Raw genomic sequence first — 25,465 nt, forward strand, 5'->3', positions numbered from 1 at the left:
TAGGTTAGTTACAAGTTAGCTCTAGCTGGGTGTGGCAGCACATACCTATAATCCCAGTGGCTTAGGAGGCTGAGACAGGAGGATCACAAGTTCAAGGCCAAACTCAGCAACTTAGGCTCTAAGCAAATTAGTAAGACCCTGTCTCAAACTGACAACTCCCAAAAGGGCTGGGAATGTAGCTCAGTGGTAAAGTGCCTCTGGGTTAAATTTCTGGTAACCCCCCCCCCCCCCAAAAGAAAAAAACACACTCAAACAAAACCAAAAAACCTCTGGGACCCTATCTCCTACTCTAATTATTTAAGTTATCCTACATCCATTGTACAACTTGGAAAATAAACATTAAAATCATAAGATCTAAGGGCACTTATATGGCACATCCATACAAAGGAGTACTGTTCAGCAATATTAAGGAATGAATCACTGATACATGGTACCATGTGGATGATCCTCAAAAAGATGCTAAATGAAAGAAGTCAGATCCAAGAAATCATATAGTGTATGATTCTATTTATAGAAAATGTCCAGAGTAGACAGATATATAGAGACAGGTGATGGATTAGTGATTGATTGGAACAGGGGGTGGGAACAAAAATTAGTGGTAAATAAACATGAAGGATATTATTGGAGTGATAAAGATCTCTAAAACTGACTTGTGATGTGTTCCACGACTTAGTAAATTTACTAAAAATTGCTGAATTGTATACTTGAAATAGATGAATTATATGATATGTAAGATATCATATAATAAAGTTGTAAAAATATTAAAAGGCACTAAATTTGGGTGGAGAACTAGATAGAGAAAAAAGATGTCTCTTAGGATGCATATTTTATGAACAAAGCAGTAATTATCAAGATGAATCCTCTGGAGAGGAACACCTTTAAATGTTTCTAATGAGCATGGGATAGTAAGTGGATGGTAATTATTTCTATATAACTCATTATTAATTTGATATGTAACAAACTACCAATATACTTTTTATTGGGCTAGGGCTGTGGCTTAGTGGTAGAGTGCTTGCCTAGCATGCGTGAGGCACTGGGTTTGATCTTCAGCACCACATAAAAATGAACAAAATAAAGGCATTCTGTTCATCTACAACTACAAAAAATTTAAAAAAATATATATATATACTTTTTATTTAGTAGACTTTGTTTTTTTTAAGTGACAATAAAAACTTTTATGAGGGTTATAAGAAGTTTAACAAGAAATTTTATTCCTATAATTCTAGTTTGCTTAAAGGGCATTAATTTTATTTGATAATCATAGAATCTACTACTCATGGGAGATTTGGGGAAAACAAGCTTGGAATGACTGGACTACTATGGAATGAAAGTGATTCTTTTCAGACACTGAAGCAGGTTCTGGGCTTACTATATAGATAGAGAGGTGGGTTTCTCAATGTTTTTTCTAACCAAGGACCTTTGAGTTTTATGCTTACTGAAGTTAGTATGAGTTTCTAAATTTTAAGATCCTAAAGATAGGTTTGTATTTCTAAATATGTTAATTTTTCTTTTCTTCCTGTTATGTGTTGTACTTAATTTTGCTTTTTTAAAAATAAATTCAGAAATATGCAAAGTGTGAAAGTCCCTCTTTACTTTTCTTCCCACTCTCTTCCCCAAGGTTATTGGTATTAATATTGTATATCTTAGACTGTTTATGTGTTATACACATGCACACACACATTTAGTCTTCTTTAGTTTAAATGAGATCATGATGTGTATTCATTTATTAATCAGATTTTTGTGATGCCCTAGTATGGGCCAGACACTAGGGATATAGTGCTGAAGAAAACATTGTTCCTTTACCTCAGTGAGATTCCTTTCTAGGGATAAAGACAGAAAATAAATAAGCAAACAAGTATTTAACATATAAAAATAAAGCAGGGTAAGAAGAATTGTAAGAGTGGGAGGAGTCACAAAAAGTCAGTTTCATATAAAAAGTTAGAGGTCTCTTGGAGAAGACACATTTGAGTTGAGATGTGAAAGAAATGAGGGAACAGCATTCCAGGCAAAGGAAGCAACAAATGCAAAGGCTCCGTTATAGTTTAGATCTAGAATGTCCTTCAGAGCCTTATGTGTTGAAGGCTTGATTCCCAGTGCAGAAGTATTTAGAGGTGAGGCTCTTTGGGGGAAGTGATTGAATCATGAGGGCTCTACCCTCATCATGGATTAATCAATCCATTGATAAATTCACAATTTGATGGCATTATTAAGAGCTAGTAGAAACTTTAGGAGGTGGGGCCTAGTTAGAGGAAATAGGTGACTAGGAGAATGTCCTTGAAGGGTATATCATATCCCTGGCCTCTTCTTTTTTCCCCCACTTCCTGATTGCCATGAATTAAGTAGCTGTGCTCTGCTGTGTGTTCCCTGCCATCATGTTCTGCCTTACCACAGGCCCATAGCAATGGGCCCAAGTGGCCTTGGACTGAAACCTTGAGCAACTAAACCTTTCTCCTTTGTTTTTCTCAAGTATTTTATCACAGAAGCTGACTAACACAGGCTCTGAGACACAAAAAGTTTGGCTTGTTCAAGTGTTAAAGAGTTTCAGTATATCTGGAGCTGAATAGTGGAAGCAGAATTGTGGTGGGATTTAGAAAGAGATCAGTTGGGAGAGATTGAAGGACCAGGTCAGAGAAGGCCTAGTTTATCTTTTAAAGGACCTCAATTTAATTTAGGTGTGATGGGAAACAGGCAATACAGTCTCACTTATAATTTTAAAAGGTTTTATGTTGCTATGAGAGAAAAAAAACTATAGTGAGCCTAGGAGTCAGAATTTGTATTTACTGTAAATAGCAGAAATCTCTAAATAAATTTGAAATTTCTGCTAAGTGAGTAGATTTTAGCTACTCTAGCCAAAAAAAAAAAAGGATAACTATGTGAAATAATGGATATGTTAACTTGCTTACTGTAATAAAGTTTTACTATTTGTATGTATCCCATAATGTCATATTGTATACCTTAAATATGCACAATAAATTTATTTCAAAACAACAACAAATGAGGGTTTTATTTTCATCAAGTGTAAGAATATGAGAAGTAGGCAATATAGGGCTGATAAGATAGCTCAGTGACATTAGAAATTTGAACTTGCCAGGTGTAATCCCAGCAGTTAGGGTGGCTGAGACAGGAGGACCTCGAGTTCAAAGCCAGCCTCAGCAAAAGCGAGACACTAAGCAACTCAGTGAGACTCTGTCTCTAATTTTAAAAAATGCAAAATAGGGCTGGGGTTGTGGCTCAGTGGTCAAGTGCCCCTGAGTTCAATCCCCAGTATCAAAAAAAAAAAAAAAATTGTAATTTGAATTTTTGTTTTTCTGTTGAGACATCTTCAAGAGTGCCTGTCTCCTTGTAATATGAGATGGCTGATTTTTCTCTAGAAGCACATCCAGGCTGTAGGCAGAAGTCAGCTGAATTGTTAATTCAAGTTTAATTTAATTTAAAGGAACTCAAATTTAAGTTCCTTTAAAGAGCTTTTCCTAAAAACCTCCTGCCTTTACCTAAATTTTTGTTTTTGTCCACTGTCACAAACTCCCTTTTGCTGTTAAGGAGGCTGGGAAACATAGTGTTAAATGAGGAACATTATCTTCCTGACTAAATAAATTTGAGATTATCTTCCAGAGTCAGGAAGATAATCAGTAAAATCCTTACTATGGGTAGTAAGGAAAGACAAAATAGATGCGAGCTAAGTAACTAGCAGTTTCTATATTGTGGAACAACAATATAAATAAGACCAGTTAGGATATTTTGGGGGTAAGCAATATGCTAAGATTAACTAGTTTTGTCAGAAGTATGACACAGATACAGTAAAATTGAAGGTGTATATAAGAGAGTTATAATTTTGGTTCATGAATCCAGGTTATTTAAGGAGGGGATTGAGAACATGAGGGTATTAGGGCCAGTTGATGGGAAGTATTGATGGTGAGAAAGAATTGCAAAAGGAAGACCACTACTGAACAAGTAAAACTGGGAAACTAGGAAGTGGTGGTTTAAATGTGAGAGGCTTAAATGGGAAGTAGTTAAATTGGGAGGTGTTATGTTATTGCATATCATGCACAAGGTTTAAGGTATGAAAGTGGGAGTAAATAGGTGAAGTAGATAGAGTAAAAGGTTTAAGGAAGAGGTGAAGGAACTGATAAAGAAGTTTTCAGGAATGACCACTGTAATACTGTACTGAACAGAGACTAAAATTTAGGTGAAATTTAGTTTTTCTGTGAATGAGGGGGGAATGACAAAAAGGGGTCATGGTAATATGATGGTAAATAGTTCACAGGAGCTAGGATTTTTGAGGAATATTATGATCTGTAACTTGCTTTTTTTGTTTAACCATTTTAAAAAAACACAATTTTTATCCTGCATGATTTTTCATAGTATAGGTGAGGCATAATTCACTTAACCATTTCATTAAAAAGACTTTTTCAAACTATTCTTTCACCAACACTGAAAATAATTCTTTTTCCTCAAATCTTTGCCAGACTTTTTTCATTGTTTTTGATACTGTTATTAAAAAACAAGGGAACCCACCCGGGAACCCCCCCCTCACCTTGTGGTAGCTCCAGTTCCTTTTTATTTCAAAAATAAGTTCTGTTACTTTGCTCTTAAAAAGAAAAGAAAAATGATACATCTATTTTTGTCTAGGATTTCTTGTTTATTACATTTAGATGTGAAAACCATTTCTGTATTTGTGATCTTGATTTCCGATGGCATAGTTTTGTTTTTCTGTGTGTGTGTGTGGTTTTTTTGTTTTTGTTTTTGTTTTTGTTACCAGGGATTGAATCCAGGGGTGCTTAACCTCTGAGCCACCTCCCCAGCCCTTTTTTATGTTTTATGTGGAGACAGAGTCTGAGTTACTTAGGGCCTCACTGAGTTCCTAAGGTTGGCTTTGAACTCAAAATCCTCCTGCCTCAGCCTCCCAAGATGCTGGGATTACTGGTGTGTGCCACCACACCTGGCTGTTTTTCTGTTTTTATTATATTATTAAAAGAAGTTTTCTTTTTTCTAAGTGGAAGGAAAGTATTAACACATGCTCAGTCCTCCATCTTAACACATTGATTAAGGGAAAGAATTTTGTTGTATTAATTTTTGTTACATAAAGGATTACAATAAATGGTTAGATTAGCTTATTGCTTATACCATTATTTCTTCTGCTTATTCAGCTTGTGAGATGCTTGATTTTGACCATATGGTTATAATAATTTCTTTACATTGGAGTTGGGAAACATGTAATCCAGTATGTTCTTGTTTGTCTTCTTTGAATTACTGGACTCTTGAGAAATTGAATGTAGAGGGAAAGACCCCAAAACCAGTCTTTTTATGCATATCTCCCTGGTTTCTGTAGTGAAAAAGATAGAACTGCTTTTTAGAATTCTGTGCTTCACATGAATGGTATAGGCTTTCTCTTAATTGGTTCTTTTTTTTTTTCCCTCTCCCCTTGTTTTTGAGAAATATTTTCTCCCCACTGTTGACTATATTATTTAAGTAGTAAACATGCCATTTATAGCCCCTACCCAGAGAACAAGAGTAATAAGATGCGGTCAGTGGCTTGCTGAAGTGAATAAATAGCGTGATAAGGGAGTCATTATCTTTTGTGAAGAGTTTTTTTTTTTTTTTTAAGAATGTAAAGTTTAAAAAAAAAAAGAATGTAAAGTTTTAGGGTCTAGTTGAAATTGTATTTAAAAAAATTTTATTATCTTTTTGCCTTGAACGTAAAATAAGATGTACTTGATTAAAACTTGAACATTTCGCTTAAATCTGTTTGGCTGTGCAATGTATCTTAAATCTGTTTGTCCATGCCAGAATGTTCAACTAACGTCCCCTTTTTTCTCTTGTTTATGTATTTTAAAATAAGCTTATATTTACCTAGAAAGTTTAAAATATGTTTGTTACACTAAAGAAGAAAGCACGTTGTGGGTTTATGTAAACATGTCTTTTTCTATTAGATGGTAAAATCTTTCAAGATGGATCTGTTTTTTAGTCTCTTTATCTCGACCACATCTAAAATCTTCCATATAAGTGTTCATCAAATGCTTATTAAATTGTTGATCATCTAATTTTGAAGCCTCATCTTTTATGACAAATGATTTATGTATGGATGTACAGCTGGTTCATGATAGAGCTTGAAGCATTTTAAGATTTCTGAGGTTTTTGTTGCTACACTATTTGCTATTTTTTTCTTCTCTCCTCTAAAATGTTACGTAATATTTGAAGAAATGCCCACTTTTGGCATGTGTTGGCATGCTTCTTTCTAGAACCAGAAAATAGTTCCAGGATCTCATATCTTTAAAAACAGATAAAATATGTGGAACCATGGAGAAAGAAAAACTCTCAATATTAAAAATTTTAATTTTGACTCCACAAGGGAAAAACGGTTAGCTGTAGGATGCTCAAAATCTGAAGAATGTTAGACATTTTTATATTCACAACTACCCAGATGGGGAAAAACAGCTTTATCAAGTAATGAGCTTTTCAAAAAAAAAAAAAAAGTCATACTTGGAAAATTCAAAACATGATCTAAATAAATTTAATTAGAGGAGAAAGTTTTTTAGGTTATTTTTATACTGTGCTATTTATCCTTGTTACTTTTATATTTATGAGGAAGACCAGCAGTTATACATTTAAGTTAATTATTATAACTGTTTTCAAGGTTTAGAGAATAATTTAAATAAAGCCACTTGATTTCTATATGGAAACCAAACTAAGGAATCTTCTAGAAGTAGCTACAACTAATCCTCTTATAAAAAATAAAATATTTTGTTAAAATTTCCAATTAGTGAGTCTTTTAATAAACAAAATAGCTTTATTTTTCATACTTACAAAAGAATTGTTAAAAAAACCCACGAAAATATCAGTTTATTAAAAAGGTTTAAAAGAAAAATTACCAGTAATCCTGATATCTAATAACCATACTTAAATGTCTTAAATTTAAGCTTAAGACCTTTTTAAAAAAGATTTAGGATCAGCTATGCATGCTATTTTTATTGCCCCCTTTTAATTTAGCTTTCTATATAGATCTATGTCAACATTTTAAAGGTTGTATAGAATTATAGAAAATATTGTGATATGTATATATGCATGTGTTTTCTTTAAAGCCAAAACTATTCAGGAATCAGGAATAACTTTTAAAAAGAATTATACACACACACACACACACACACTGGGGCTGGGGGCTCAGTGGTGGAGCACTTGCCTAGCATGTGAGATGAACTGGGTTCGATTCTCAGCACCACATATAAATAAATAAAATAAAGGTCATCAACAACTAAAAAATTATTTAAAAAAAATAAAAAGACAATATATAAAAATATTCCACAGGTAAATTGATTTTTCATATCCCATCTCTAGCCAGATTGTGTAAAACTTCATAAGTAATCTGCTTTAGGTATTGATTACTCTGAATTGGGACTTCATTATATTTTTTCTAGATTTAAGTGAAAGCTTAAAGACTTATTTACTATTTATATCTGAGAATCATTTTTTTGTTTATCTAAGACTTTAGAAACAAATTGAAGTACTTAATAAATCACAATAGAGATTATGTGGTTGTTTTACCCTAACTTAAGAGGCAGCACTATAGTAATTAAGAGCTGACTGCCTGTATTCAAATCCCTACAACTGTCTCTTCCTTGTACATGAAGTGGGACATTTACTCTTGCCATGTCTCAGCTTTCTGGTCTCTAAAATGTATTCCATAGTAGCTTGCTTGTTAAGGTTATTGTGAAATAGTGCTGGCACATAGAAATGTTAAGTATTAATTATTGTTACTTGGAATTCTAAAAAGTCTACTACAAAGTAACCCTCACCATTGGTGCTATAAATATATTTGGATAAAAAATGGAAGATTGACAAAAGATTGTAGTTGGAAGCTGAAAAGTTAGGGATGTGAAGCACAAATGGATTCTCAATTTCCTTGAACTTTGAGGAGTGAAGGCCTGTCTTTGCCTTTTAATGATCAACAACTTAGAACTTGACCTAAGTGTCTTCCTCATTTTTTAACCTTTTAGATTGGCAGCTAAACATATGAGTTATACAGTAATTGCTGGATCAATTTATGAGTAAACTTAAACATCTACAATTAATTTCATATGCATTTCTTCATAATGTATGTAAGAATCTAAAACTGGTACTGAGATAATTTTAAATGCCTTATTCATTACATAAACGAGAAAATTAGAAAAATGTTATTTTAGCTTAAATGTTTCAGATATGCTTAATTCTAACATTTAAATATGAAGGTGTTCGAGAATTTAAAGGAAAGAGAATCATCGGTGTGGTGTCTTTAAAATTTTGTAAGAATCATAAGAACAAATCATTTGCTTTGATGCTCTTTATGTGATTGTTCAAGTAAAAGTTATGGCTTTACCATGTGTGCCAGAGAACATTTACTAGAATTTGAGGATACTGTGAAATTGAAGCTGAGAATAGTCCTAGTTCACCCATAGTACATTGTTTTTGTGGACAACCTCAATAGTAGTCAGCTATTAGACCCAATAGAAATGGTAGTTGTTGGTGTCAAATGAGAGCCTAGGAACCAGACAGAGGATACAAAGTATTGATTGCTTTAGATACCAAAGTAAATTGAAATGTTCTGATGCCTATTTGATTATCTAATAATTTCATTATATTATGAAGCATGATTTTGAAGTAGTAGACCCCAATTCTTTTTTTGTACTGGAGATTGAACTCAGGGGTGCTTACCCACTGAACCACATCCCCAGTGCTTTTTATTTTTTATTTTGAGACAGGGTCTCACTAAATTGCTGAGGTTGGCCTTGAATTTGCAATCCTCCTGCCACACCCTCCTGAGTTGCTGGGGATTATAGGCATGTGCCTTACACACCCAGCTCCTGCCTCTTTTTATTTTTTTTAACCAGTTTGTATTCTCCTTTAAAAAAAAAAAAAAAAAAAAATATATATATATATATATATATATATATATTTAGTTGTCAATGTACCTTTATTTTATTTATTGATACATGGTGTTGAGAATCGAATCCAGTGCCTCACACATGCTAGGCAAGCACTCTGCCATTGAGCTACAACCCTATCCCTATATTATTTTTATAAAATCCCTGTATGAATTTAAAATACTTAAAAATATCTTCTACTGAGAATAAGCCCTAGAAATCAACAAAAAAATGTATTAAACCTGTTTATTAAGATGGTGATGTTTAGTGGGTACAATCTTATGGAATATAAGCATATTATTTGTTATATTTTCCAAAAATATATTGAAAATTAACTTAAAGCTTCCCAAATACTCTCTTTGTAAAGCACCCTAGGTGTCTGGAGTCCCAGTTTGAGAAGTATTGGCCCAGAGATGACTAGAGAGGGAAATGTGCATAACTCATAATTTATTGAATGTTTTCACATCATATTTTTCTAAGAAAAATCTGATATCATTTATTAGAGGAAAATTAAACAACATGGAGCTGTATGATCCTACAGTTCTCATAAGATAGTTTAGTATTATAGGTAGTAGACTATTTTACTAATTCAGATAAGAAAATGATTAGTGATCTTCTAGTCTCTAATTGCCATTGGGTAGCACTCCTCCACCAACCCTGGACTCAGGGCTCATGGTCAGATTGGTTACCTTTTATAGTGGAATTGATAGTGTCATGTAATTTTTTTTTGTCTGTTCAATTTCATCATTCACTTCAATAGCATTCTACTAGAATGTAAGCCCTATGTGAACAACTTCAGCTTCTTTGATCAGAGCTATATCCTCAGTACTGAAATTTGCCAGACACACACATTCTGGTGCTCTGTAAATATTTGTGAAACTAAATTTATTGTACACCCAGTATCTGGAAATAAAGGGTCCCTGATCAAAAGAAGCTCACAGAGTCTGGGAGAATAGAGATTTGGAAACAAAATAACTGAACACAGATAGTGTTAGAAGTCCATGATAAATAAGTGGAAGCTAGAGAAGAAAATGGAAAAGAAAGGTGGGGATAGGGATCTCATGAAAATCAAAGGGCGATCAGTAGAATAGAGGAAAGGAACCTGGGGAGGTAAGAGGGAAGGGAAAGGGGAAATAGTGAGGAATGATATTGAAATTATATTATTATGTTGTGTTCATGTATAAATATGTAGCAACAAATCCCACCATTATGTACAACTAAATACATCAATAGAAAATGTGAGGAAAAGAAAGTCCATGATAGGTCAATGTTCTGGGTACTATTAAATGTATTTTAAGATTGGGTCTCATTTGAAATAGTGGTGTGTGTGTGTATATGTCTGTGTGTCTCTGGGGATGTGTTTACACACACACACACACACACACACACACACACTCTCTCACTCTGGAGTCCACACTTAACATTCAAAAGATCATAATCAGAACTTGCATTTCATGGGCTAAGTCCTTCAGTTATTTTTGTTATCAGCCAGCATGTGAGGCTTGTTAATTAGCATAATAAATGTTATAAATAATTTCTAAATTTTTAATTTTTGTAATATTTAAACAAATGTAAAAATGAGAATAAAATGAACTTCCATGTATCTATAACCTAGATTCAGATTCATAATCAGTTGACAAACAATAATTTTTATTGTGAATTGAACATTATTCCAGATTCATGGGTTGTCTAGAAGTATTATATAGGCATCCATGCTCTTGTATGAACAGATATTAAGAAAAACAGTGAATTTGGATCATTAAACCTTGTACAAAAATTAACTCAAAATGAGTAAAGACCTAAAACTATAAATAAGACAAAAACATACAGCAAAACTTCATGACATAGGATTTGGTAGTGATTTCTTTGATAGGGCATTAAAGGTACAGTCAACAAAAGAAAAATTTGACAAATTGGACTTCCCCAAAATTGTTAAAATACATCAAAAGACATTATCAACAAAGTAAAAAGAAAACCTACAAAATGAGAGAAAATATTTGCAATCCTAATATGATAAGGGATTATCTAGAATATATAAAGAACTCTTAAAATTCAGTAACAAAAAACCCAACCTGATTCAAAGATGGGCAAAGGATTTAAATAGACATTTCTCTAAAGATATCAAAAAACCAAAAGACATAAAAAGATGCTCAACATCACCAATATTGAGGAAATATAAGTTAAAAACTACAATGAAATGCCCTTTATTTTTTCACACCCTTTAGGTTGCCTACTGTAAACCCCGAAAATAACAAGTGCTGGCAGGGACGTGAAGTAATTGGAACTCTTGTGTACTGTTGTTGGGAATATAAAATCCATGTGGAAAATAATGTGGTGGCTTATTATATGATCCAGCAATAGTCTTTCTTATTATATACCCAGAAGGACTGAAAGCAGGGACTTGAAGTGGTAACTGTGTGGTACACCTGTTGTGTATACTTTAGCCCACACAGGCTTCATAAATGAAGGTTCAGTTATATGAGAAATCCGAAGGGAGTTTGAATTAAAGAGACAGACTCTAATTACCTTTAAACCAGCTCCAGGATGGCGTCTCCTTCCTCCAGCCTCAAGCTACCTATTAGGGTAGCAAGGTTTACTGAAGAGGCCAGGGGGGGGGGGGATAGAACATGCCAGAAAGTGGACTTTTATTGGGAAACAAAAAATTCTGGGGAAAATCCCATCCAATGAAGATTAAGGGGGGCAGTGTCCCAAGGTCAGGTGCGATGATTGGGTCTTCAGGGGTAGTGGCCAAACACGCCTCCACATACATGGACAAGCCCTCGGACCTGAGAAGGGTGGGAAAAGCTCTGGACACAAGGATGTGTCTAAGCGCCTCTCGCCCAGCCAGGGAGGTAACTCAAATCACGTGTGAGGATGACCTCCCACAGTACACAGCTAAAGTGTGGAAGCAACCCAAGTGTCAATGGGTGAGCAAAATGTAAACAATGGTGGATTATTCAGTTTTTAAAAGGAATGAAATCTTGGGCTGGGATGTAGCTCAGTGGGAAAGCATCTGCCTGCATTCGCAAAGCCCTGGATTCAACCTCCAGTTCCAAAATAAAATAGGAAAGACACATGGCACAACATGGAAGAATTTTGAGGACATTATGCTAAGTGAAATAGCCAGTCACAAGAAAGCAAATGCTATGTGATTTCCATATAATGAGGTATTCAGAGTAGTCAAATTGGAGAAACAGAATGAGAAATGTGGTTGAAAAGGTTGGGGAAGGGGACAATGGGAGGTATTATTTAATTAATGGGTATAGTTTTAGTTATACAAATGAAAAAGAGTTCTGGAGATGTTGCTGATGGCTGTACAACATAAAGAATATATTTAATATCAATAATAGTTAATGTGGTTACATTTGGTATTTTTTCACAATAAAAAACTAGAAAAAGTAATTTAGTGAGCACAGACCTCTTCTGTGTTTGGCTGTTAGTGGAAAATTCAACTAGCTGATTACAACTAGAAAATCAGTTGAATTCAGTTACTAAAATATTGCCTTAATGAACCTATCTTGCAAAATGTTTATTGTAGTGTTTAAAAGAATAGAAAGCTGGTAGTGAGTTGATGATACTTATAGAACAGATTGTATGACACTTGAAAATTTAAGTGTGCTGTTAAAAAAATATATATATATATAAACAAAAATACTTTTCATATATAAAGTTGCTATTTTCTGCTTTTTGATTATAGTCATCCTAGTGGGTATGAAATGGCATCTCATTGGTTTTAATTTACATTTCCCTAATGACTAATAATTTGAGTATATTTTCATGTTTATTTGTCTTTGTGTTTTCTTAGATGTTAGTCTGTTTAAATCTTTTGCATGTTTTTAAATTGGATTACTTTCTTGCTGTTAAATTGTAAGATATCTTTTGTATATTCTGGGTATGAGTGGATATGAGTTTTTTAAAATTTTTTTGTTATTTTTAAAAATTTAAATGAATTGTTATATGATAGCAGAATGCATTTCAATTCATAGTACACATATAAAGCACAATTTTTCATATCTCTGGTTGTGTACAATGTAGAGTCACACCATTCGTGTCTTCATACATGTACTTAGAGTAATGAAGTCCATCTCATTCCACCATCTTTTCCTACCCCTATACCCCCTCCCTTCCCCTTCCTCCCCTTTGCCCTATCTAGAGTTTATCTATTACTTCCATGCCCCGCTCCATTCCTATTATGAATCAGCATCCTTATATCAGAAAAATCATTTGGCATTTGTTTTTTTGGGATTGGCTTACTTCATTTAGCATTATATTCTTGAACTCCATCCATTTACCTGCAAATGCCATGATTTTATTCTCTTTTAATGCTGAGTAATATTCCATTGTGTATGTTCCACAGTTTGTCTTTATCCATCATGAGAACTGCACTTTCTTTTCCTAATTACCTCCCAAAGGCCCCAACCTCCTAATATGATGACATTGGGGGTTAGGTTTTCAAAATAGGAATTTTGGGGAGACAAAAACTTACAGTATATAACAGTGGTCAGCTGGTATTCACAAAGGCACAAAAATACTTCAATAGTAAAGAAAAGACTTTCAACAATAGTGCTGGAATAAACTGAACATCTTATGAATAAGTAAAAGTGAATCTTGATCTCTATACCATATGTAAAAGGTGATTTTAAAAACTCAATGTAAAAGCTAAAACTATGCAGAAACCATAAAGTAAAAAGAATATTTTTGACATTGAGATAGGCAAAGATTTTCTAGAAGGAACATGGACTTTCTAGACTTTATAATCATAGAAAAAAATTATATATTGGACTTTGTCATAGTTAAAAAACAATCTGTCATTAAGGAAATAAAAAGAGCAAAGACTAGAAAAAATATTTGCAAAATGTGTATATTATCAGAATATTTCAAGAACTCTTGTAGGGCTGGAGTTGTAGCTCAGTGGTAGAGTGCCTGCCTAGCATATGTGAGGCCCTGGGTTTGATCCTCAGCACCACATAAAGATAAATAAATAAAGGTAGTGGGTCCATCTACAACTAAAAAAATATGTATATATTTTTTAAAAAAGAACTCTTGTAACTACTAATAAGGTAATAAATAAATAATGAATGAATAATAAAGTGGCAAAAGGTTTGAACAGACATTTCACAAAAGAAGATATAATAGTAAGCCCATGAAAAGTCAGTGAACATAATTAGCCATCAGGAAATACTAATTGATACCATAGGGACATTGCCTTGTATCCTCTACAATGGCTAAAATTAAAAGACTAACAGTTCCCATGTGTGACAAGAAAATGTGAGAATGTGGATCAGCTGGAGCTTTTACACATTGGTAGTGGGAGCCTAAAATGGTGTAAGTGGCAGGTTGCTTTATACATTTAAACATAGTTACTGTGTGATCCAGCAATTATACTTGCAGCTGTTAGGCCAACCAAAACAAAAACATTGGTCTATGAAGAGAGATGAATGTTCATAGCTTTATTTATAATAGCCCCAAATGAAAAAACAACCCAATTGTTCAATACTTGAATGGATTAAAAAATTTTTTTTGGGTATATTCCTACAATGAAGTATATCTCATCCATATAAAGGGATATCTTAATAAAGTGAACAAATCTCAAAAAATATGCTGAGTGAATGATATGTGGCACAAAGGAATACATGTTATATAATTTTATAATAGGCAAAACTAATCTGTAGTCATTAGAATGGTGGTTGCCTAGTGCTGAGTGGGTTAGGAGATTGATTACTGATGTGCTCAGAGGGACTTTTTTGGGTGGTAATAATTATTCTATATCTTGATTAGGCAAATATTTACATGGATATATACATTTGTCAAAAGCCATTGAATTGTACATTCCATGTGTTCATTTTAGCATATGTAGATTATATGCCTTAACATAGCTGAATTTAAAAAGTTAATTCTAAGTAAATAGTAGATTAAAATGTCATATAATAAGCTCCTAAAGATAACATGGAAGAGTACTTATGACCTCATGGAAAGCAAAATTTCTTAAATGGTGTATAAAGAGCACTAACCATAATATAAAAGATTAATAAATTTAACTGTATTAAAACCTGGAATTTCTTATCTTCAAAAGATGGTACCAAACTAGGTACGGTGGTTACTCCTGTAGTCCCAGCTACTCAAGAGGCTGAGGCAGGAGGATACAAGTTTGAGGCCAGTCTCAGCAACTTAGTGAGACTCATCTCAAAAATTATTTTTAAAATAAAAAATTAGAAGTGACAACCATTGTCCAGTGGTAAAGTGCCCCTTGATTCAATCCCCAGTACCAAGGGCATGGGTGGAGAAGGTAGTACTAAGAGTGAAAAAGGTAAACTTCTATGTGAAAGGGGAAAAAAAAAAAAAAAAAAATATATATATATATATATATATATATACATACATACATACACACACATACATACACATACATGTGTGTGTCTTTTCATTTTTAGTCCATTTTCTCTTGCTATAATAAAATATCTGAGACTGGGTATTTATAAAGAATAGAAATTTATTTGGCTTTTGGCTCTGGAGACTGCAAAGTCTTAGAGCATGGTGTTGGCATCTGCCTATCATTTTGTGAGGACCTTGCTGTGTCACAGTGTGACATAGAGCATGACATGGTGAGACAGTAAGTATGCTATCTCTCTTCCTTTTATAAAGCCAGTTATGATACTCCACCCTTACGACCTCATCTAATCCTAATCTCTCAAAGGCCCTGCCTCCAAATACTATTAACATATGAATTTGATTAAGTTTCCAACACTTGGACTTTTGAGGAACACCTTTAAATTGTAGCATACTTACATATCTTACATGTCTGTGTATTTTTCCTGACAATTGACTCATATCCAAAGAATAAAACTTAAACTTACTAAAAGGAAAAAACCCAAACATCTAAGAAAGCGAAGATATGAATAGCCATTTCATAAAAGGGGATTTCCAAGTAGTAAATTTAAGATTGTTCTGTACCTTTAGTTTTTAGAGAAATGCAGATTAAAATAATGCAGTACCAACCCACTGCAATGGCTAAAATAGACAGTATTGGGTGTTAGTAAAGCTGGAAGCACCTCTTGTTCTACACTAGAAGGTGGGAGTGTGTAACTTGTATGTTCAATTTGGAAACTGTGGCAGCATGCCTATATCTTATGTCTTAGCAGTTTCTTTTTTAGACACTGTTCCATAGTGCACATACACCTGGATACATACATACTGAAGGATGTTGTGTATCCTTTAGCATATGTTGAGTATGTACCTTAACATAACTGAATTTAAAAAGTCAATTCCAAGTAAATTGTAGATTAAAATGTTATATAATAACAAATATAATAAATCCTTATATAATCCATATAATAAATCCTTATTTATTTATAAATAACCCAAAACTAGAAACTATGAATTCATATTTGTCACCAACAGAATGGTTAAATTGTTTGTATACAATAATAGAATACAATAAAACAAAATGGGAAGGTATAAGCTACTGTTTGAGTAGGTTAATTATGGGTTAATCATACAAATAGAATGTTGTGTGATATAAGATAGTCAGTAAACATAAAACTTCATTTATGTAAAATACAATTTTTAAAAAATATTTATTTTTTTAGTTGTAGTTGGACATAATAACTTTATTTTAATGTGGTGCTGAGGATCGAACCCAGGGCCTCTCACGTGCTAGGCAAGCGTTCTACCACTGAGCCACAACCCCAGCCTCATATTTTGATTTTTTAAAGTTTAATTTTTAGCTGGGTGTGGTGATGCATGCCTATAATCCCAGCACTCTGGAGGCTGAGTTAGAAAGACTGAACGTTTGAGACTCTGTCTCAAAATAAAAAACAAAAAGGGCTAAGAATCTAACTCAGTGATGGAGCACCTCTGGGTTCAATCCCTAGTTTTTGCAAAAATAAATTAATTTATTAATAATAAGTAAATTTTAAAAATAGGCAAAGCAAAGATATTTTCAGGAAATGTATGGTATTCTTTAAAAAAAAATTTTGTAGTTGTGATGGACAGCATGCCATTATTTTGTTTATTTTTATGCAGTGCTAAGGATCAAACCCAGTGCTTCACACATGACTGAGCCACAATGCAACCCCTAGTATTCTTGATAGTGTGGCTGAGTATGAGATTAACATATAGAAGTAAACTTTTTCTCTGGTAATTGGCACCTGTAAATAGAAGTTATAAAAATAATTCCATTTATAGTAGTGAGCAGCTGCATTATAACTTCTTGTTTAGGTTCCTACTGCTTACATCTTATTTCTAGCTCCAGGACTTCTCTGTTATCCCTGCTACTGGGCCCATCATGGGAACTGACTCAGGCTGTACAAGTTACTCTGAGGGATACTTAACACTCCTTGGAGTGAACTTTGATCGGTGGGATGTGGGAGCCAATAGATATATGCTTCTCTTTTTTGGTGGGTGGGGAGGATTGAATGTTTTTATTAAATAAATGAGTAATTAGCACAAATCAGCAGCAATAATTTTGGAAGGAGTGGGAACAAGGTGTAGGGGCAGAATGTAATTGTTCATATTATGGTCTTAAGGTAGCTTTAGAACTATGCATCAGGCTCATTGATTAGTAGTATTATATATTGCAAATGAGGAAGGGGCAAGACTAAATATTTAGGACCAAACCTTATGCTTTTTAGAAGACTGAATCAGAACCTTGCAAATTATCCTAATAGCAAGGTTTCTTCTTAAGATTTGAAATCTGATTTTTCTCAGCTAGAATTATCAATCCATAATTAGCAAAGTTGTGAGTAAGCTGAAGAACATCCTTTTGGACTTTGGAGGCTGACAAAAGGATCACAAGTTCAAGACCAGCAACTTAGACACTACCCTGTCTCAAAATTAAAAAAATAAAATGGGCTAGGATGTAGTTCAGTGGTAGAATGCCCCTGGGTTGGATCCCCAGTACTGCAGAAAACAAAGAATGCTTTTTGGAAGGAAAGAGCTTCAACTATTTCTGAAATGATTTAGTGCTTTTCCATATTTTCATAATGTATTGTTTCCTTGTTTTATACCTTTACCCCAATTTCTCTGGAGAAAAGAATGTATTATAAGAAGGAGCAGGATTAAAAAAGAAGATCGTCACCTTACATTTTGGAAATCATTCTGTTGTGGCAAATCATCTTAAAAATTAGAAGGTTTTCATTAACCCTGGGAAAAAATACTTAAATTTACTGGTAACTACAGGAAACTACAAAGCTTTGAGCAATCTTTTTCTTTTTTGTGGTGCCTAGGGATCAAACCCAAGGTCTCACATATACCAAGCAAGTGCTCTACCCTCTGATTAGAGCAATCTTTGAAGCTGATTAAAAATGGAATCAAAACTGTCTTCCATTTTGTAATACTCTACTACTCCCTGATGTCTCCACAAAGCTTATTTTCTGGGGTTAATAATCCAGGGGGTGGGGGTGGGATTTCTGTGATCCTATACTCCATTGCTTGAACCTTTTACTTTGGTTTGAGGGCTTTTGATAGAAACAGAGTAGATAGATAAATAAGTAAAACTCAACTGGCAGACTCATCAGCACTATCAACACAATAGAGGGAAGAGAACAAGATTAATTTGGGAAAGGAATGAGAAAGAAGAGGCTTGAAAGAGAAGACAATAAGGGCAAGGTGGTGGGAAAGAAAAGTCTTGGCCTTAGAGCAAGTCCAATTCCAAGGAGTGGGTGCTGGCAATGGGAGCTCTCCAGAAGTTGAAGGTGCTGTACTCTAGGAGGGTATCGCCTTCTGCCTTTTTCTCATGTTCTACTCCTGTTGCTTGCCAGATCATTTTGCCAACACTGCTGTCCTTGATCTTGTAGGTGGGTGTATCTGACAGACCCAGGCCTTCCAGCTCCAACAGATCCAGTTCTGGTATAGGCGTCCTCCAGAAAAGAAAGGAGCGGTACTGGCTACTCACAGGGTCCCTCTTAGTTTCTTGTTATCAGTGAATTACCAGCGTGTTCCAAAGATGGAGAGAGGGCCTCAGGAGCTCTGGGGTCTGCTTGGGGAAGGAGGAAAAGGAAGCTGCTGAGGTTTGGAAGGCTTTGTCCCCTCACTCCCTCTCCCTCCGCCCTCTCCGCCCTCTTGGCTAATTTGAATGATTATGCTTATCTTTTTTTTTTTTTTCTTTGACCATCTTGTAATGAATTTCCTACAGTTTCTCATATTGTCCCTGACGGCTGAGCCAACTGTTGCGCCACTTTGTTTTGGCTCTCTCTTTCCCTTTTATGCTACTACATCATCAAGTCCTGCTTCCCAAGAAAGTATTAATGTATAAAATACCTTCTCAGACTGCTCAGGTCCCACCATAGAAATCACCTAAATCAAAATGTCAGTAGCTCTGAAGTTGAGTATCTGAAGTCAAGAGGTTTACTTTAAAATCCAAGCTCTTCAGTATTCAGTCTCTGTAACTTTGGAAATAACAGAGTCAACTTTTCAGGTCTATAAAATGGTAATTATAAATAGATACAAATACAGTCCATAAGGATTAAATGAGATAAGCTTTATAAACTTAATATCTGGAACAGAGAAGATTTCAGTAAATAGTAGCTATTGATATTTCTTATTCATGTTTATTATGCTACTTTCTGACCCTCCCTGAGGAGTTTTCAGTGTAAAAATACTTTCCTAGAGCCCAAGTTTTCATATCATTTGTTGGGGGTGGGGGGTTGTACTGGGAATTGATCCGAGGAACACTTAACCATTGAGTCACATCCCCAGCCCTTTTTATATTTAATTTAGAGACAGGGTCTCACTAAGTTGCTTAGGGCCTTGCTAAGTTGCTGAGGCTGGCTTTGAACTTGCCATCCTCCTGCCTCAGCCTCTTGAGCTGCTGGGATTATAGGTATACACTACCATGGCTAGCAAAGTTCTCATATCCTTATAAATGACCACCAAGGAACAAAAAACTCACCTTCTACAGAACTGGGTTATGAAGATATAGTGAAAACAAACCTCCAACTCAGATTTGTTTTTTCCTGCTACACTCTGACAGCATAGATCACTTCTGACATCAAGCATGTGACGCTTTTCCAGTCACCAAGCAAGTAATCAGTTCTACAGTGAATACCACCTGGGTGTCCCCTAATTTATTTATATTTTGACAGAGTCTACTTGGAGATAGTGTCGGATTCCATATGTTCAGGGATCGATCCCCATGGATGCCTCTGGTTGGTTTGCCTATGCTTCTAACTGATTAGCTGTAAATTGCTGTTCCCAAAACTCCCTCCTAAAATAGTTTGATTATTTTGCTAGGGTGATTCACAGGACTCACGGAAATACTTACGTTAACTTACGTTTATTCGAAAGGATATCATAGGGGGCTGGAGTTGCAGCTTAGTGGTAGAGCACTTGTCTAGCATGAGTGAGGCACTGGGTTCAATCATTGGCACCACATTAAAATAAATAAATAAATAAAAGGCATTGTGTCCATCTATGACTTAAAAAAATTTAAGAAGCAGAAAGGATATCACAAAGGATATAAAAATGAAGAATTACATAGGGCCAATCATGTGGAAAGGAATGTGGAGCTTCCATGCCCTCTCAGATATCCTATCCCACAGGAGCCTTCCTGTGCTTAGCTATTCAGAAGTTCTCTGAACCCTGTACTTTCAGGTTTTTTCAATCATGCTCATGTGGAGCATGATTGAAACATGGACAATTGTGTTCAAATGTGAGTGGGCAAAAAGGGTATGATGTAATGCTATTATACTACCTGGGGAAACTTAGCGAGGCCTGTTTGTTCATTCTTCTTGGCATTTCTGTGTAGCCTTCCTGGGTATAGATAGGACCCCTCCTGAAATGGAGAGGTCTTTGTGTGGTCTACTATTAGACAAAGTAGGCAAGAGAATTTCTTTAGGGTCAGGTCCAACACAGAAAAGGTGACAGGCGGAGTGTATGGGGGGCAGGAGAAGGTCAGAGAAAAAGCGATTTTGATTTCTTGAGGCCTGAAATGCCCCAACATTATTCTACTTACTTAGGAAATAACAAGGACTATGAGAGTTATGAGTCAGAAAAGGACAAAACCAAAAAAATATATATCTTAGTATCTCACCCATATAGAAGAAAACACCAACATTATTCATGTGAAGATTTAAATGGAGGGCTGGAGTTGTAGCTCAGTGATACAGCGCTTGCCTAGCATATGTGAGGCACTGGGTTTGATCCTCAGCACCACATAAAAATAAGTAAATAAAGGTATTATGTCCATCTACAACTAAAAAAAAATATATTTTTTTGAAAGAATAAATTCCAATGATCTCTACAAAAAATTTTAAAAAGATTTAAATGGATGAATGACTTTCACTTTTGTAAACTGTTAGCTTTGTTAAGATGATGATTTCTTAGCAGTGATTCTCCATTGCAATGAAAACTATGTTTTGCCAACAAGTCTATTATTAAAAATTTGGAGCAGCAATACAGATTATTAGGGGGCAAAAACATACATCCTTAAACACTAAACAAAATCGTACTAAAATGTATAAAACTAAATTTTGTACTTAGAAGATAGCATTTGTTTATTGCGGGAGGAGACTAACTTGTGCATCTAGGATGTTTAGCAACAATCCCTGACCTCTGTCCACCAGATGCTAGTAGTCCACTCCTCCAGTAATGACAACAAAAAGTGTCTGCAGACAAATGTTCCCTTGGGGGCAAAAATCATCCTTGGTTGAGAGCCATTGAGACAGATTTAGAGTTGAATTCTAGGGCCTATTGGTGAATCAATTTGAACACATTATCTGACTCTTAGATAATATGTGTGTGTGTGTGTGTGTGTATACACACACACGTATCATGCTGAACTTAGCATTTGACACATAAGAGTTTATTAAATAATAAAATTATTATGGTAAAACCCAATTTCTTTTGTGCTGTTCTGCTTATCTTATGAAGTAAAATGCCCGTTAGTGTAGTATTTGATCAAATTGTTGAACAAGAACTTCCAAGATCTTAAAAGACATTGATTCCTTTATGTGAGCAACATAGGCTTTTGTTTTGTTTTCTCCCCAGCTATGGTTTTATTTTATTTTTCTTTCCCTTGTGTTCTTGTTTGATTTGTGCATGGTGTGCTTTGCATACTCATAATTTTTTTTTTTTTTTTTTTTGTACTGGGGATTGAATTCAGAGTCACTTAACCACTGATCCATATCCCCAGCTCTTTTTTAAAAATGTTTTTATTTTGAGACAGTGTCTCACTAAGTCCTTAAGGCCTCACTAATTTGCTAAGGCTCATCTTGAACTTGCAGTCCTCCTACTTCAGCTTCTGGAGTTGCTGGGATTTCAGTGTGAGCCATTGCACCTCTTGAATTAGACTCAGTGTCTTAAAGACTAGTTCATGCTTACAGGAATCAGGCCTAAAGAAATTTACCTAAAGAAAAAAAAGAAAGAAATTGGAAAGATAAAACTAAGGTTCTATTGTTATTTATTATTATGGTGTTTTTGTTGTTGTTGTTAACCTTGAGGCAACAGCCTATCAGAATTTTTTTTTTTGCAAGAATGGTTGAAATTATTAATATCCTATAATTGACTTGATATATATTATCATTTAAATTTTATTGAAGCTCTTGATTCATGATGCACCGCAAGGAACTATATTAAATACTATGTTTTATGCTATCTCATTTACTCCTTCCAGCAAGCTCTGCAAAGAAAAAAGCATTATCCCTACTTTGGAGTAAGCAAATGGTGATTCATTTGCCTCAATATCACTCAGATTTTTATTCCAAACCCATGCTATTTTCATAAATGCCATGCTATCTCCCCCAAATGAGGAACATGTGCCTTTGCTTTAAATTTCTTTGTAGAGCCTGTGTCCTTTTTTGGCACTAGAGATTGAACTCAGGGACATCCTGCCATTGAGCTACACCCCATCCCTTTTAATTTTAATTTTTGAGACAGGGTCTCTCTCTTAGTTGCCCAGGCTGGCCTTGAACTTTCAATCCTCCTGCCTCAACCTCCTGAGTAGCTGGGATTGTAAGCATGCATCTTAGACCATGGATCTCAATGTATCCTGTAACCATAGGATAAGAGCATAAAATGTAGAACACTGGAACTGTAATAAGTCATGTTTTTGGTGTCGCTAATGAGATCTAGTCCAGTTTCTCTGGTTTTTGGCTGCTTCTGCTCTTGTCCAATATAGTTATACTGGGATTATAGAAGTGTGGAGAATTTTTAGGTTTACTTTTTTGTGTGAGGCTATTTTTTGATTAGCTCTTATGGTTTCATATTACTTAAAAATGCAGAGCAGGGTTAGGGATATATCTTAATGGTAGAGCTCTAGTATAGCAAGCACAAGACCATAGGTTGAATTTTAATCCCCAGCACTGCCAAAAGAAGAAAAGAAAAGAAAAAAAAAAATGCAGAGCAGTTAAATCTTTTAAATCATGAAGTATATATTTGGTAAGAGCCAAGTAAAGGCAGATTTACATTTTGAAAATCAAGAAGGCTATATCTGAGAAGAAAAGCAGTCTTTAAAACTGCCTTGTGATCTGTTTGTACTCTGTTGACTAAAGAGGTTTTTAAGTCTAGAATTGCTTAAAACTACTGTCTGTGTAATTTGCATTTTTTAGCTGAGAGAAGAAAAGTTGCAAGAGGAAAAAACTTCTGAAGACCAAATCCACAAGCTGTTACCAGAGGACACAGAAACAGGGAAAAGGAAAATGGATGAACAGAAAAAAAGAGATGAGCCATTAGTAATGAAAACAAATCTGGAACATGTAAGTAGATCACCTTCTTGATGGACATCTGCCTCAAAAATCAGCAAATACCCAGGGGAAATGAATCTGAAAGTTTTATTAGTGAACTATGAGACCAGTAATGGTCATTATATGCAGTGAATATTGTAGCCTCTGGATGAGAGGTAGAGAAAATAATTTTTGAATGGGATATGAGATCTGGAACAGTGTGGGGGCAGGAAATGGTGAGTGAGATGAAAAACCTAGTCTAGTATATATACCATGGTTATGTTTTATATGTATATTGACATTTTAACTTCCATGTTGTTGTTTTATAATTTTTTTTTTAGTTGTAGATGGACACAATACCTTTATTTTGTTAGTTTATTTTTATGTGATGCTGAGAATTGAGCCCAGAGCCTCACACGTGCAAGGCAAGTGCTCTACCGCTGAGCCACAACCCCAGTCCCCCCATGTTGTTCTTTGACATTTAAGTTTTATATTCTTTTTCTTTGCAGTACCAAGAATTAAACCCAGGAATGTTCTCCCATGAGCTACACCCCTAGCCCTTTTTATTTGTCTGTTTTTGTGGTGCTGGGGATTGAATTTAGGGTTTCATGCATCCTAGGCAAGCACTCTGCCACTAGCTACATTCCCAGCCCACCCCCAGCCCTTTTCTTTTTCCTTCCTTCCTTCCTTCCTTCCTTCCTTCTATCTTTTCTCTTTCTTTTTTCTTTTTTTGAGATGGTCTTGCTGAGTTATTGAAGCTGGCCCCAAATTTATGATCTCCTGCCTCAACCTCCTGAGTCATTGGCATTATAGGTGTGCCTCACTAAGCTTGGCTCCTCAGTTTTATACATTTTATATCTTCAACTATATTTCCTTAAAGCTTATATTTCACTTGCCTTTATTCTTTATAATACCCTAGATAGAACAATGGTTAGACATAAGGTACATTCTCAATATTAGTTTAAGCTTAATCTAATTATATATTTGTTTTAGTGAGGTTTTTTGCTGCTGTGACCAAAAGATCTGGCAAAAATAGCATAGAGGAGGAAAAGTTTATTTGGGGCTCATAGTTTCAGAAGTCTCAGTCAATAGATGGCCAACTCCATTGCTTTGGGCCTGGGGAGAGATAAACCTTCAAGGCGGAAGAGTGTGTTAGAAGAGAGCAGTTCAAGAGTGTGTTAGAAGAGAGCAGTTCAGGACATGGCAACAAAGAACCAGAAAGAAAGCTTTGCTCTCCATGGACAAAATATATATTCCGAAGGCATGCTCCCAGTGATCTACCTCCTTCAGCTATCTCTACCATCCAGTTAATCCTTCAAGTGGATTAATGTGCTGATTAGGTTAAGGCTTATAACCCAATCAACCCAATTGAGTCAAATCTTGACTGAATTTTTTCACTACTTATTTACCAAGTAAATTACTGGAAAGAGTTGTAAGTTATGAATTTAACTTGTAAAGAAAGCACTTTGCGAAGATCCACTAATTACATTCAAATGGACAATTGCAATTGAGTTTAAAAAAAATTTTTTTTAGTTGTAGATGTGCACATACTTTTCTTTTATTTATTTATTTTTATGTGATGCTGAGGATTGGACCCAGTGCCTCACATGTGCTAGGCAAGTGCTTTACCACTGAGCCACAATCCTAGCCCCTACAATTGAGTTTTATTTCTTTAGTAAGTCATATTGGATTGGACATTTGTTGCTTGCTGTACGTACTAAACATATCTTTAGAGTTATAACTTCTAAAATACTTTGATTCACCTTGTTGATATTTTAGTTTATCTTTCTAATGAACTGGAATTATAAAGCTTTAGCATATATAATGACAGGCAACATAGCAGAGTAGAAAAATAATCTGTGGCCCAGAAGTCTAACTCTTGGATTCCAGCATTATAGTTAAGTGTACCACTTA

General features: G+C 34.8%; 2 protein-coding genes across 2 annotated transcripts in view; one reads left to right on the forward strand and one right to left on the reverse strand.

Annotated features, from left to right (window-relative positions):
• Positions 1-25,465, forward strand: part of Rnf169 (ring finger protein 169) — a 112,759-nt gene that overhangs the window by 54,042 nt on the left and 33,252 nt on the right. The window contains exon 3 of the mRNA XM_027942565.2: positions 23,438-23,584. Coding sequence (XP_027798366.1) covers positions 23,438-23,584 — 147 coding nt within the window. The remainder of the gene's footprint in view (positions 1-23,437; positions 23,585-25,465) is intronic.
• Positions 18,526-20,185, reverse strand: LOC114098534 (protein AF1q-like). The gene is made up of 2 exons (XM_027942787.1): positions 20,165-20,185; positions 18,526-18,795 (listed from the first exon to the last, which is right to left on the reverse strand). Exons 1-2 carry the CDS (start codon positions 20,183-20,185, stop codon positions 18,526-18,528), a joined length of 291 nt encoding a protein of 96 aa, XP_027798588.1.

This window comes from Marmota flaviventris, chromosome 9 (assembly GCF_047511675.1).
Source record: "Marmota flaviventris isolate mMarFla1 chromosome 9, mMarFla1.hap1, whole genome shotgun sequence".
Taxonomy (NCBI): Eukaryota; Metazoa; Chordata; class Mammalia; order Rodentia; family Sciuridae; genus Marmota; species Marmota flaviventris.